The 13,550-nt window shown below is 67.8% G+C and overlaps 1 protein-coding gene and 1 pseudogene across 1 annotated transcript; both read right to left on the bottom strand.

Moving 5' to 3' along the window:
- Positions 1-289: 289 nt before the first annotated feature.
- Positions 290-6,604, bottom strand: SYDE1 (synapse defective Rho GTPase activating protein 1). The gene is made up of 9 exons (XM_088534680.1): positions 6,517-6,604; positions 6,212-6,222; positions 5,300-5,435; positions 4,270-4,938; positions 2,797-3,023; positions 2,600-2,726; positions 2,400-2,539; positions 1,259-1,445; positions 290-513 (listed from the first exon to the last, which is right to left on the bottom strand). Exons 1-9 carry the CDS (start codon positions 6,602-6,604, stop codon positions 290-292), a joined length of 1,809 nt encoding a protein of 602 aa, XP_088390806.1.
- Positions 6,605-10,197: 3,593 nt separating this feature from the next.
- Positions 10,198-12,767, bottom strand: LOC148592461 (uncharacterized; annotated as a pseudogene).
- Positions 12,768-13,550: the final 783 nt, after the last annotated feature.

Genomic DNA, 13,550 nt, shown 5'->3' with positions numbered 1-13,550 from the left:
GTGTGTCCCCAATGTCCCCTCCCCGCCGCGGGGACGCCCGGGCGCCACCGCCCCGTGCGGGGACGCTTGGGGACACGGCGGTCCCCAGCGGCGCCTGTGACCCCCGCGGTGGCTTCGTCCCCGCGGCGAATAAACCACCCCCCGCGTGCCACGCGGGTGTCACCTCGTGGCAGTGCAGCTGGTGGCCTTTATTGCTGGTGACGGTGGCAGGGGCTCGAGTAATAAATAACAGCCCCCGTGGGGGGACGGGGACAGGCACTTGGTGACAGTCCGGCGGCCTCGGCCGCGCTCACAGACACACGTTGAGCGGCTTGGCCAGCTCCCGCTCCAGGTCCAGGATGAGGGCGTCGAAGTCCTTGAGGCTGAGGCCGAAGGGAGGCCGGGCCTCCGCGGCGGCCGCCGGCGCCTCCTGGCCCCAGTCGCCCGCGTAGCGGTTGCTGGGGGGGCTCTCGGGGCCCCGCGAGCGCTGCCGGGCCACGACGGGGACGGCCGGGGGACACGGCGGGACGGGGGCTGCGGGGACGGAGCGGAGCCGTCAGGGACGGGGGGACGAGGGGGAGGCCACGGGGGGACGGTGGAAACGGGGGTCACGGGGGAGCTGCGGGGGGGGCAGTAAAAATGGGGGGGAAACGGCCTGGGGGGGGGGGTCAGGGAGCAGCCATGGGGGGGCAGGCAGAAATGGGGGGGAAACGGCCTTTTTGGTAGAGATGGGGAGGCCACGTGGGGGCCACTGAGGGGACGGTGAAAACGGGGGGTCACGGAGGAGCCGTGGGGAGGGGCAGTAAAAATGGGGGGGAAATGGCCTGGGGGGGGGGGTCAGGGAGCAACCATGGGGGGGCAGGTAGAAATGGGGGGAAATGACCTTTTTGGTAGAGATGGGGAGGCCACGTGGGGCTGATGGAGATGGGGGGCCATGAGGAGCCATTGGGGGGGCAGGCAGAAATGGGGGGGAAACGGCCTTTTTGGTAGAGATGGGGAGGCCATGTGGGGGCCACTGAGGGGACGGTGAAAACGGGGGGTCACGGGGGAGCTGCACGGGGGGGGCAGTAAAAATGGGGGGAAAACGGCCTGTTTGGTAGAGATGGGGAGGCCACGTGGGGCCTCCCAGACTGATGGAGATGGGGGGGCCACGAGGAGCCATGGGGGGCAGGCAGAAACGGGGCAGAAAGGGGCGTTTGGGCTAGCGGGGGTCCGCGGGTGGCCCCGGTGACCCCGGGTGGCCGCGGTGGCCCCGGGTGGCCGCGGTGGCCGCGCTCACCGGGCCACGCGCGCAGCAGGTAGTGCAGCACCTCGAGGTGCCGCTTGAAGTCGAGCGCGGCGCGGCGGGCGCCGCGGCCCAGCAGCACCGGCCCGAAGCACACGGCCAGGTTCTGCGGCGTCATGCGGTTGGCCGCCTGCAGCGACGCCACCAGGCTCAGGTGGCCCAGCAGGCGCGACAGGGTGGCCTGGGGACACGCGGGGACACAGGGAGGGGGAAACGGGAGAGGGGGAAACGGGAGAGGGGGAAAACGGGAGAGAGAAACGGCCCTGGGGTTAGAGCCGGGGCCGGAGCCGCTGCTGGACCTTGGTGGCCGCAGGGGGACGGGGGCGGGTCCGGGCGGTGCTGGTGGCCCGGGGGGGACATGGACCGGGGCGGGGACACGGACCGGGGCGGGGGGGGGGCGCTGGGCTCCCCCGTGGGCAGCCCCGTGTCCGGGCCCCAGCGCCCACCCCTCGGAACCGGCACCGCCCCTCGGAACCGGCATCTGCCCCCTCGGTGCCACCTCCCACCTCTTCAGAACCGGCTCCCACCCCTCGGAACCCCCTCCCATCCCCTCGGAACCGGCTCCCACCTCCTCAGAACCGGCTCCCCCCACTCGAACCCGGCTCCCACCCCCTTGGTGCCACCTCCCACCTCCTCGGAACCGCCTCCCATCCCCTCGGACCCGGCACCCACCTCCTCGGTACCGGCATCCACCCCTCAGAACCACCTCCTGTCCCCTCCGAACCGGCTCCCACCCCCTCGGTGCCACCTCCTACCTCCTCGGTACCGGCTCCCATTCCCTCGGAACCAGCACCCCGCCCCCCGGAACCCCCTCCCACCTCCTCGGAACCCCCTCCCACCCCCTCGGAACCGGCTCCCCCACCTCGGAACCAGCACCCCCCCCCTCGGAACCACCCTCTATCCCCTCGGAACCCCCTCCCACCTCCTCGGAACCCCCTCCCATCCCCTCGGAACCCCCTCCCACCTCCTCGGAACCAGCACCCCCCCCCTCGGAACCACCCCCTATCCCCTCGGAACCGGCTCCCACCTCCTCGGAACCCCCTCCCATCCCCTCGGAACCCCCTCCCACCCCCTCGGTACCGGCTCCCCCGCCCGGTGCCAGCCCCCCCGGCCCCCCCCCCCGCTCCCGCGCCACCTTCTCGGCGTCGGGCAGGCAGTCGAGGAGGGCGACGGCGTCGCGGGGCGCGGGGGCGCCCATGGCGTCCAGGACGGCCCGGTACAGCGCGCCCGTCATCAGCGGCGTGGGCAGCTCGCGCAGGAAGTCCTTGAGGATCCCTGCGGCCGCGGCGCGTCAGCGCGGCCCACGCGCGGCCCCGCGCCCCGCGCGCTGCTCACCCGTCACCACGTTGATGTCGGGGCAGAGCCGCTCGTCCAGCGTCACGGCCGCGCTGTCCCGCTCGAACGCGTCGCGCAGCTCCTTCTTGGCGGCGGCCGAGCCGCACAGCCGGTACAGCCCGACCACCTGCGCACACGGACGGGCCCTGCGGCGGCGGGGACGGGGACGGTGCCGCGCGGCCACCCCCGGCGCCTACCGTGAGCCCGCGGCGCTCGATCTCGGCCAGGCACTTCTGCATGAGCAGCGGCACCTTGGTGGGCGCCCGCTCGCGCTCCACGAGGATCCGCAGCTCCGCGCCGAACACGCGCGGCTCCGGCTCCGGCTCCGGCGCGGGGCCCGCGCGCGCCCGCTCCGCCGGCGCCAGCTGGCAGAAGAGGAGGCCGGAGGGGCGCAGCTGCACGGCCAGGCGCCGCGCGTGGCCACCTGCGGGACATGGGCACCGTGAGGGACACCCTGCAGTACCACCGGCACCGCCACGCACGTCCGGCACCACCGCGCGCACCTGCCCGCTGCACCGTGAGCTTGCAGAGCAATGCACCCTGGTGCAGCCACATGGCCACCTGTGGGACACGTGCACCGTGAGGGACACCCCGGGGTGCCACCGGCATCGCCACCTGTGTCCGGCACTGCCGTGTGCACCCGCTCGGTGCACCACGAGCTGGCAGAGCAATGCACCAGCATGCAGCTGCACGGCCAGGCGCCGCGCGTGGCCACCTGCGGGACACGGGCACCGTGAGGGACACCCCGGGGTGTCACCGACACCACCGCGCGCATCCGGCACCACCACGTGCGCCCGCTCGGTGCACCACGAGCTTGCAGAGCAATGCACCAGGGTGCAACTGCACAGCCAGCCACCACACATGGCCACCTGTGGGACACGGGCACCGCGAGGGACACCCCGGGGTGCCACCAGCACCGCCACGCGCGCCCACCCGCTGCACCGTGAGCTTGCAGAGCAATGCACCAGGGTGCAGCCACATGGCCACCTGCGGGACATGGGCACCGTGAAGGACACCCCAGGGTGACACCGGCACCGCCGCACGCGTCCGGCACCGCCGCGCGCGCCCGCCCGCGGCACCACGAGCTTGCAGAGCAATGCACCAGCGTGCAGCTGCACGGCCAGCCACCGCGCATGGCCACATGTGGGACACGTGCCACTATGAGGGACACCCCGGGGTGCCACTGGCACCGCCGCACGCGTCCAGCACCGCCACGTGCGTCCGGCACCGCCACATGCACCCGCTCACTGCACCGCGAGCTTGCAGAGCAATGCAGCAGGGTGCAGCTGCACAGCCAGCCACCGCGCATGGCCACCTGCGGGACACGTGCCACCACGAGGGACACCCTGGGGTGCCACTGGCACCGCTGTGCGCACCCACTCGCTGCACCACGAGCTTGCAGAGCAATGCACCAGGGTGCAGGCGCACGGCCACCTGCAGGACATGTGGCACTGTGAGGGACACCCCGGGGTGCCACCGGCACCGCTGCACATGTCCGGCACCGCCGCGCGCATCCAGCACCGCCACGCGCATCCGGCACCGCCACGCGCATCCGACACTGCCGCACGCACCCGCTCGCCGCACCGCTCGCTCGCAGCGCAGCACGGCACCGGCGCACAGCCACCGGAGGAGGGTGTCACCGCGCGTCACCCGCGCGTCACCCCGCTCACCGTCGAACACCTCGTGCAGCGCCACGGTGCCGTGGCAGCACAGGCGGTTGCGCCCGGCCGCCGCGTCCCAGGAGAAGAAGAGCAGGCGCAGGAGCCGCGCGGCCTCCAGCTCCAGGTTGAAGCTGTGGTCGAGGCCCAGGAAGGCGGAGGCCGGCAGCGGCGCCGTGCGGCCCCGCGTGGCGCCGTCCACCTGCAGGACGCACACGAGCTCGCCGGCGCGCGCCGGCAGCCCCCGCGCGCCGCGCAGCCGCACGCGCAGGAGCCCGGCCACGGGCTGCCCGCCCCGCGCCGCCGCCGCCGCCGCCGCGTACGGCTGGAAGGCGCCGGCCTCCAGGCCGCCCTCGGCCTCGGCGCGCGCCGGGCGCTCGGGCGAGTCGCCGTCGCTCAGGTAGCCGCCCTTGGCGCCCTTGGCGCGCGGCGCCGCCACGCTGCTGTCCAGGTGGTAGCGGCTGATGACGTTGCTGGACTCCTTGCCCGCCGGCGAGGAGCCTTCGGCCTCGGCGCCGCGGGGCCGCGGGCCGCGCAGGCTCAGCTTGCGCCGCAGCTCCGGCAGCTTCTTCATCTTGAGCGAGAGGCGCCGCACGGTGCCCGGGGACTTGGCCTTGCCCAGCGAGCGGCTCTTCTTGGTGGCACCGGGGCTGCCCGGGGGCGACGGCGCCGCGGCCTTGCCTGGAGGAGGAGGAGGAGGGTGAGCGCGGGATGGGGACGGGGACGTTCAGCAGGGGATGGGGACTGCGCCGGGGGTGGAGGCCGCCCTGGGACACGAGCGATGGTGGCACTTCCCCCAGGGAGGGGACGGGGACGCGGTGGGTGACGCTGTTCCAGGAGGGACGAGGAACACGGGGTGCAGCGGACAAGGGGACAGCGAGGGTGACAGCAGCGTCCGGGTGACGCTGTCCTGAGGGACACCGCGGATGGGGAACGGTGGCACCCGGGTGACACTCCAGGACAGGGATGGGGACAGCAGGACCAGGGACGGGGATGAGGCCAGGGGGACCTCGCGAGGCCGCCGGTCCCCGGCGCCGCTCACCGTCGTCCCCGTCGTCCCCGCGCGGCTCGTCCTCGTCCTCGGGGATGGGGTTGTACCAGATGCCGCCGGCGGCCGCCTCGTCCCCGGCCAGCACCCAGCGGCGGCTGCTGCGCTCCAGGCTCTGCAGGTAGGCGCCGGCACCGGCACCGCGGCCGCCCGCGGCCTCCACGGCCTCCACGGCCTCCGCCGGCCTCGCAGCCTCCCCGGGCCCCGCGGCGCCGCCGGGGTCGTCGTGCGGGAGGGGGGCCCGGTGGGGGGAGGGCTCTGTGGGAGACCCCCCCCCCGCACGCGCCGTGGGGACGGGGACGCGGCAGGGGGACGTGTCCCCCCCGCGTCACCCAGAGCCCTGCGCACCCCCGGACACCATCCCGGACCCCCCCATGGGGACACCAACCCTTGGGGACACCAACCCTTGGGGTCACCCCTTCCCCCCATGGGGACACCCACCCTTGGGGACACCCCCTCACACCCCTCCCTTGGGGACACCCCTGCCTTGCCCCCCTGCCCTTGGGGACCCCCCTTTGGAGCCCCCCTCCCACATCTGACACCCACCCGAGGCCCCCACCCTTGGGGTTGTCCCTAACCTGCCCCCCCATCATTGGGGACCCCCTCCCTTGGGGACGCCCCCCCACCCTGGATCCCCAAACTGACCCCCCTCCCCAGGGGCAGAGGGACCTGGAATGGGGACAGGGATGGGGACCGGGATGGGGTGGGACATTGGGGGGGGGGCAGGAGGGGGGGTCATGGGTCCCTGAGGTCCCTCGGGGGGGTGTCCCGAGCCCGGACACATGGAGGGGGGGGGGCTGTGGGTGACCCTCGGGGGGGGGGGCTGCGTCACGGGGTCCCCAAGGGTCCCTCAGGTCCCTCTTCGGGGGGGGCACGAGGGAGGGGCCTCTTGGGGGAGGGTCTTACGGCAGGGGGGGCTGAGGAGCAGAGGGGGGCTCCCCGGGAGGAGGTCCCCGAAGGGGTGTCCCCGGGAGGGGGGGGGGTCCCAGGAGGGGGGGGTCCCCGAAGGAGGGGGGTCCCCCAGGGGGAAGGTGTCCTCGGGAGGGGGGGGATCCCGGGAGGAAGGGGGGGTCCCCAAGAGGAGCAGGGTACCCGAGGGGATGTCCCCGGGAGGAGGGGGGGTCCCGGGAGGGGGGTGTCCCCGGTAGGGGGGTTGCCCCGGTTGGGGGGTCCCGGTTGGGGGTCCCCCCCCGCGCCCCCCCCCCCCGTACCTCTCTCGCCGCCCTCGGGCTTCTTCCCGCGGGGCCGCTCCCTGCCCCGCAGCCGCGAGAACGTTCTGCGGAGCAGCGGCTCCGCCATGGCCCGGCCCGGCCCGGCCCGGCTCGGCCCGGCGCGGGGCTGCCCTGAGCGCGGCCCGGCCCGGCCCGGCCCTCAGCGCGGCGGGGCCTGGAGCGGCGGCGGCGCCGCCATCCCGCGACTCAGAGTCCCGCGATGGCGCCGGGACGGGACGGGACGGGGCGGCCCCGGGACCGGCTCCTCGCGGGAGAACCGCGCAATTCCCGGGACCCCCCGCGCCGGGAGAACCGCGCAATTCCCGGGAGAACCGCGCAATTCCCGGAGCCCCCCGCGCCGGGAGAACCGCGCAATTCCCGGGAGAACCGCGCAATTCCCGGAGCCCCCCGCGCCGGGAGAACCGCGCAATTCCCGGGAGAACCGCGCAATTCCCGGAGCCCCCCGCGCCGGGAGAACCGCGCAATTCCCGGGACCGGCCCTTGTTGGGATAACCGCGCACTTCCCGGGAGAACCGCGCACTTCCCGGGACCCCCCCGCGGCGCCGGTGGGACCGGCCCTTCCCGGGATAACCGCGCACTTCCCGGGACACCCCCGCACTTCCACAGCCCCCCCCCCCCCCTCCCGCACCGGGACCGGCTTTTCCCGGGATAACCGCGCACTTCCCGGGACCCGCCTTTCCCGGGACACCCCCGCGCTTCCCGAGCCCCCCCCGCGCGCCTGGACCGGCCCTTCCCGGGACAGCCTCTTCCCGAGCCCCCCCGCCCGGGACCGGCCTCTTCCTGGGACCTCCTCGCCCTTCCCGAGCCCCCCCCCGGCCCGGGACCCCCGGGGGTGTCTGTACGCGGGGGGTTGTTGGGGGGCAGCCCCCCCGCCGTAACGTGACGTGGCCGCCGCTTTAGCCCCGTGTTAAGGCCGGGTCTCCCGGGAGTCCGGGCCGTTTAGGGCTCGCTTAACCCTAGAGATGCCGGGCGGGACGGGCTGCTTTAATCCCATATATTTGACACGAGGGCTCGTTTAGGACTCGCTTAACCCCCTGGAGTCGGGATTGGGGCTGGGTCTGCTACCTTAAGCCTCGCTTAACCCCATGTGTTCAGGGCTAGGTGGGCTCGCTTAGGGCTCGCTTAACCCTAGAGATGCCGGGCGGGACGGGCTGCTTTAATCCCATATGTTTAGCATGAGGGACTCACTTAACCCCCTAGAGTTAGGGCTAGGGCTACATCGGCTGTTTCAGGGCTTGCTTAACCCCATGGATATATTGTTAGGACTAGGTGCATGGATTTAGGGCTTGCTTAATCCCATACATGTGGGGTTAGGGCTAGGGGCCTTGCTTAGGGCTCCCTTAAACCCCTGTATTTAAGGTTAGGGCTCCTTGGAGATTTGGCTCACTTAATCCCATATATTAATCCCATATTTAGGGTTAGGGCTACGTGGGCTCACTAAGGACTTACTTAACCCCATAGATAGAGGATTAGATGGCCCAGTTTAGGGCTAGCTTGACCCCATATGTTTAGGACAAGGCAGACTCATTTAGGGCTAACTTAGGACTCACTTAACCCATTTTATTCAGGAATTAGTTCAGAATCTGCCATGAACACCATATACTTAAGGGTAGGGCCCATGGCATGTGGAAGTTAGTTTAGGGCTACCTTAACCCCAGATATTAGGATTTAGGGCTCACTTAGGGCTCACTTAATTGATATCTTAACCCCAGATATTTGGGTTTAGGGCTCACTTAGGGCTCACTTAATCGATTTTTATCGGAAAAGGAGCTCTGAAGCTGCCATTAACACCATATATTGAAGGGTAGAGCCCACGGCAAGCTGAAGATAGCTTAAGACTATCTTAACCCCAGATATTTGGGTTTAGGGCTCGCTTAGGGCTCGTTTAATTGATTTTTATTGGAGAATGAGCTCAGAAGCTGCAGTTAACACCATATATTGAAGGGTAGAGCCCACATCAAGCTGAAGCTCTCTTAGGGATACCTTAACCCCAGGTATTAGGGTTTAGGGCTCACTTAGGGTTCACTTAATTGATATCTTAACCCCAGATATTTGGGTTTAGGGCTCACTTAATTGATTTTTATTGGAGACGGAGCTCCAAAGCCGCCGTTAATGCCATATATTGAAGGGTAGAGCCCACAGCAAGCTGAAGCTCTCTTAGGGCTACCTTAACCCCAGATATTTGGGTTTAGGGCTCACTTAGGGTTCACTTAATTGATATCTTAACCCCGGATATTTGGGTTTAGGGCTCGCTTAGCCCATTTTTATTGGAGAAGGCGCTCAGAAGCCGCCGTTAACGCCATATATTGAAGGATAGGGCCCAAGGCACGTGCAAGCTAGTTTAGGACTATCTTAACCCCAGATATTTGGGTTTAGGGCTCACTTAGGGCTCATTTAATCGATTTTTATTGAAGAATGAGCTCAGAAGCCGCCGTTACCACCACATATTGAAGGATAGGGCCCAAGGCACGTGGAAGAGCGTATAGGACTATCTTAACCCCAGATATTTGGGTTTAGGGTTCGCTTAGGGCTCACTTAATTGATATCTTAACCCCAGATATTTGGGTTTAGGGCTCACTTAGGGCTCACTTAATCGATTTTTATTGGAAAAGGAGCTCCAAAGCTGCCGTTAACACCATATATTGAAGGGTAGAGCCCAAGGCACGTGCAAGCTAGTTTAGGACTATCTCAACCCCAGGTATTAGGTTTAGGGCTCACTTAGGGTTCACTTAATTGATATCTTAACCCCAGATATTTGGGTTTAGGGCTCACTTAATCGATTTTTATTGGAGAAGGAGCTCTGAAGCCGCCGTTAATGCCATATATTGAAGGGTAGAGCCCAAGGCACGTGGAAGCTAGTTTAGGACTATCTTAACCCCAGATATTTGGGTTTAGGGTTCGCTTAGGGCTCAGTTAATTGATATCTTAACCCCAGATGTTTAGGTTTAGGGCTCACTTAGGGTTCACTTAATTGATATCTTAACCCCAGATATTTGGGTTTAGGGCTCACTTAATCGATTTTTATTGGAAAAGGTGCTCCAAAGCTGCCGTTAACACCATATATTGAAGGGTAGAGCCCAAGGCACGTGCAAGCTAGTTTAGGACTATCTTAACCCCAGATATTTGGGTTTAGGGCTCACTTAGGGCTTACTTAATTGATTTTTATTGGAGAATGAGCTCAGAAGCTGCTGTTAATGCCATATATTGAAGGATAGGGCCCAAGGCACGTGCAAGTTAGTTTAGGACTATCTTAACCCCAGATATTTGGGTTTAGGGCTCACTTAGGGTTCACTTAATTGATATCTTAACCCCAGATATTTGGGTTTAGGGCTCACTTAATTGATTTTTATTGGAGAAGGAGCTCTGAAGCCGCCGTTACCACCACATATTGAAGGATAGGGCCCAAGGCACGTGGAAGAGGGTATAGGACTATCTTAACCCCAGATATTTGGGTTTAGGGCTCGCTTAGGGCTCACTTAATTGATTTTTATTGGAGAAGGAGCTCCAAAGCTGCCGTTAACACCATATATTGAAGGGTAGAGCCCAAGGCACGTGCAAGCTAGTTTAGGACTATCTTAACCCCAGATATTTGGGTTTAGGGCTCACTTAGGGCTCATTCAATGGGATTTTCTTGCAGAAGGCGCCGGATCGGCGGCTCCGCTACCGCGCGAGGCAGGAGCGCTCGCAGAGCTCGCGGCCGGTGCCGGCCTCGACCCAGCGGCTCCAGTCGCCGTCGCCGCCGTAGAGGGCGACGCGGCGCTGCGGGTCGTGCCCGTAGTTGAAGTAGAGCGGGTGCCCGGCCAGCGCCAGCAGCCCCGCGCCGCGGCACTCCCAGCGCTGCCGCGCGCCGCCGCAGGGCCGCAGCTCCAGCGCGGCGCCGCTCTGCGCCGCGGCCGCCGTCACGCACGCGCCGGTGCCGGTGTTGGTACCGGTGTCGGTACCGGTGTCGGTGCCGGTGTCGCTCCGCAGCCGCCCGCCCGGTGCCCACCGGAAGCTCTGCTCCGCGGCGCCCGGCCGGCACGGTGCCACCGTGATCCGCGGGCCGCGCGCCTCGGCGCAGCGCCGGTGCGCGCGGTTGTACAGCGCGAAGGCGCCGGGGGCTGCGGGGAGTGCGGCCGTGGGTGCGCGGGCGGTTGTTGGGGGCCGCGGGGGGTTGTTGGGGGCCGCGGGGGGTTGTTGGGGCCCGCGGGGGGTTGTTGGGGCCGCGGGCGGTTGTTGGGGCCCGCGGGGGGTTGTTGGGGCCCGCGGGGGGTTGTTGGGGGCCGTGGGGGGTTGTTGGGGCCACGGGGGGTTGTTGGGGCCGCGGGGGGTTGTTGGGGCCCGCGGGGGGTTGTTGCACCGCGCGACGTGGATACGCACCCCCGCTCGGCGGCTCCGCTGAGGGCGTCGTGGTGTTGGTGCCTGCGGGGTGACAACGGGCTGGGTGACAACGTCGACGCCGCCTGTGCTGATGGTGCCTCGACTCTGCCCGCAAGTGTCACCTTAACTGCCCACAAGTGTCACCTTAACTACCCACAACACCATCACCTTAACTGTGTCCACAAGTGTCACCTTAACTCTGCCCACAAGTGTCACCTTAACTGTGTCCAAACACCGCCACCTTAACTGTCCACAAGGCATCACCCTAACTGCCCACACCATCAACTTAACTTTGCCCACAAGTGTCACCCTAACTGCCCACAACGCCATCACCTTAACTGTGCCCATGACACTGTCACCTTAACTGTGCCCACAAGTGTCACCTTAACTGTGCCCACAACACCATCACCCTAACTCTGCCCATGACACTGTCACCTTCACTGTGCCTGTGCCAGTGTCACCTTCACCCTGCCCATGACACCGTCACCCATGACACCGTCACCGTGACAGCGGGTGACCCCGTCCCCGGCTCCCCCATGGGCACCCAAGGGCCCAGCACTCACCGGGCTGCAGGCGCAGGGCCAGGAGGGCCACGTTGAGGAGCACCGAGACGCCCAGGGCCACCGCAAGGAGCGGCCACCGCGCGGGGACACCCCGGGGGTGACAGCGCGCGGGGCCGCCCCGGGGGACGCGGCCTTGGCGGGGACGAGCGGCACCGGCACCGGCGGGTCCAGCGGCTCGTAGGGGTTCTCCTCCTCCGGCGGGCGCGGGGCGCTGCGGGCTGGGGACGGACGGGGGCACCGGCGTCCCCACCTTGGGACATCCCGGAGGAGCCCCCCGAGGCGCCGCCGCGGGCCGCCCCACGGGCAGCGGGGATGGGGATGGGGATGTCACCGCCCTCGGTGACACTGGCCACCCCGGGGACCCCCTGGGAGCAGGGATGGAGATGGGGGATCCCCCACTTGGTGCCACCGTCCACCCTGGGGACACCCTTGGTGCCACCATCCACTGTGGGGACACCCTTGGGGACCTTGGGGCCACCATCCGCCCTGGGGACACCCTTGGTGCCACCGTCCACCGTGGGGACACCCTTGGGGACCTTGGTGCCACCATCCACTGTGGGGACACCCTTGGTGCTGCCATCCACCCTGGGGACACCCTTGGTGCCACCATCCACCCTGGGGACACCCTTGGTGCCACTGTCCACCATGGGGCACCCTTGGTGCCACCATCCACCCTGGGGACACCCTTGGGGACCTTGGTGCCACCCTGGGGACACCCTTGGTGCCACCATCCACCCTGGGGACACCCTTGGTGCCGCCATCCACCATGGAGACACCCTTGGGGACCTTGGTGCCACCATCCACCCTGGGGACATCACACAGACGACGCAGATGTCCCCACTCCAGCCCAGTCCTGGGGACACATATAGGGACCATGACACCCCGGGGGTCCCCCCACCCCATATAGGGACCGTGGCACCCCCGGGGTCCCCCCCCCCCCACCCCAGGGTGCCCTGTACCTTCCTGGGTCCCCGCGGGCACCCACAGTGTCCCCTGCCCGTGGCCCGTGGCCACGTTGCCGTACATGGTCCCCGCGGCCACCGCAGCCTGTCCCTGCTGATAAGGGACAGGGACAGGGACAGGGACAGGGACAGGGAGGTGGCCCCGGATGGGCTGATCCCTGCACGGGGCCCCACAGCACCCTGGGGCCCTCCCCATGCCGGGGGGGTGCAGGACCCACGGTGGCCCCATAGCAGCACCCAGTGGGTGCAGGACCCATGGGAGCCCCATAGCAGCACCCAGTGGGTGCAGGACCCACAGGAGCCCCACGGCAGCACCCAGTGGGTGCAGGACCCACGAGAGCCCCATAGCAGCACCCAGGGGGTGCAGGACCCACGGGAGCCCCACGGCAGCACCCAGTGGGTGCAGGGGCACCCACAGCAGCACCCAGTGGGTGCAGGACCCACGGTGGCCCCATAGCAGCACCCAGTGGGTGCAGGACCCATGGGAGCCCCACGGCAGCACCCAGTGGGTGCAGGTGCACCCATAGCAGCACCCAGTAGGTGTAGGACCCACGGCGGCCCCATAGCAGCACCCAGTGGGTGCAGGACCCACGGGAGCCCCATAGCAGCACCCAGGGGGTGCAGGACCCACGGGAGCCCCATGGCAGCACCCAGTGGGTGCAGGGGCACCCACAGCAGCACCCAGTGGGTGCAGGACCCACGGTGGCCCCATAGCAGCACCCAGTGGGTGCAGGACCCATGGGAGCCCCACGGCAGCCCCCAGTGGGTGCAGGGTGCACCCATAGCAGCACCCAGTGGGTGCAGGACCCACAGGAGCCCCATAGCAGCACCCAGTGGGTGCAGGTGCACCCACAGCAGCACCCAGTGGGTGCGGGACCCACAGGAGCCCCATAGCAGCACCCAGTGGGTGCAGGACCCACGGTGGCCCCATAGCAGCACCCAGCGGGTGCAGGACCCACGGTGGCCCCATAGCAGCACCCAGTGGGTGCAGGGTGCACCCATAGCAGCACCCAGTGGGTGCAGGACCCACGGTGGCCCCACGGCAGCACCCAGTGGGTGCAGGACCCACGGTGGCCCCACGGCAGCGCCGGGCGGGCGCTCGTGCCCGGGTGCGCCCAGGCGGTGCCAC

This window comes from Tinamus guttatus, unplaced genomic scaffold, assembly GCF_059628265.1.
Source record: "Tinamus guttatus ecotype Peru unplaced genomic scaffold, ASM5962826v1 Tinamus_guttatus_pri_ptg000587l, whole genome shotgun sequence".
In the NCBI taxonomy this organism is placed as follows: Eukaryota; Metazoa; Chordata; class Aves; order Tinamiformes; family Tinamidae; genus Tinamus; species Tinamus guttatus.
The sequence above is the reverse complement of the archived record's forward strand: the minus strand, read 5'-3'. Positions and strand labels throughout refer to the sequence as shown.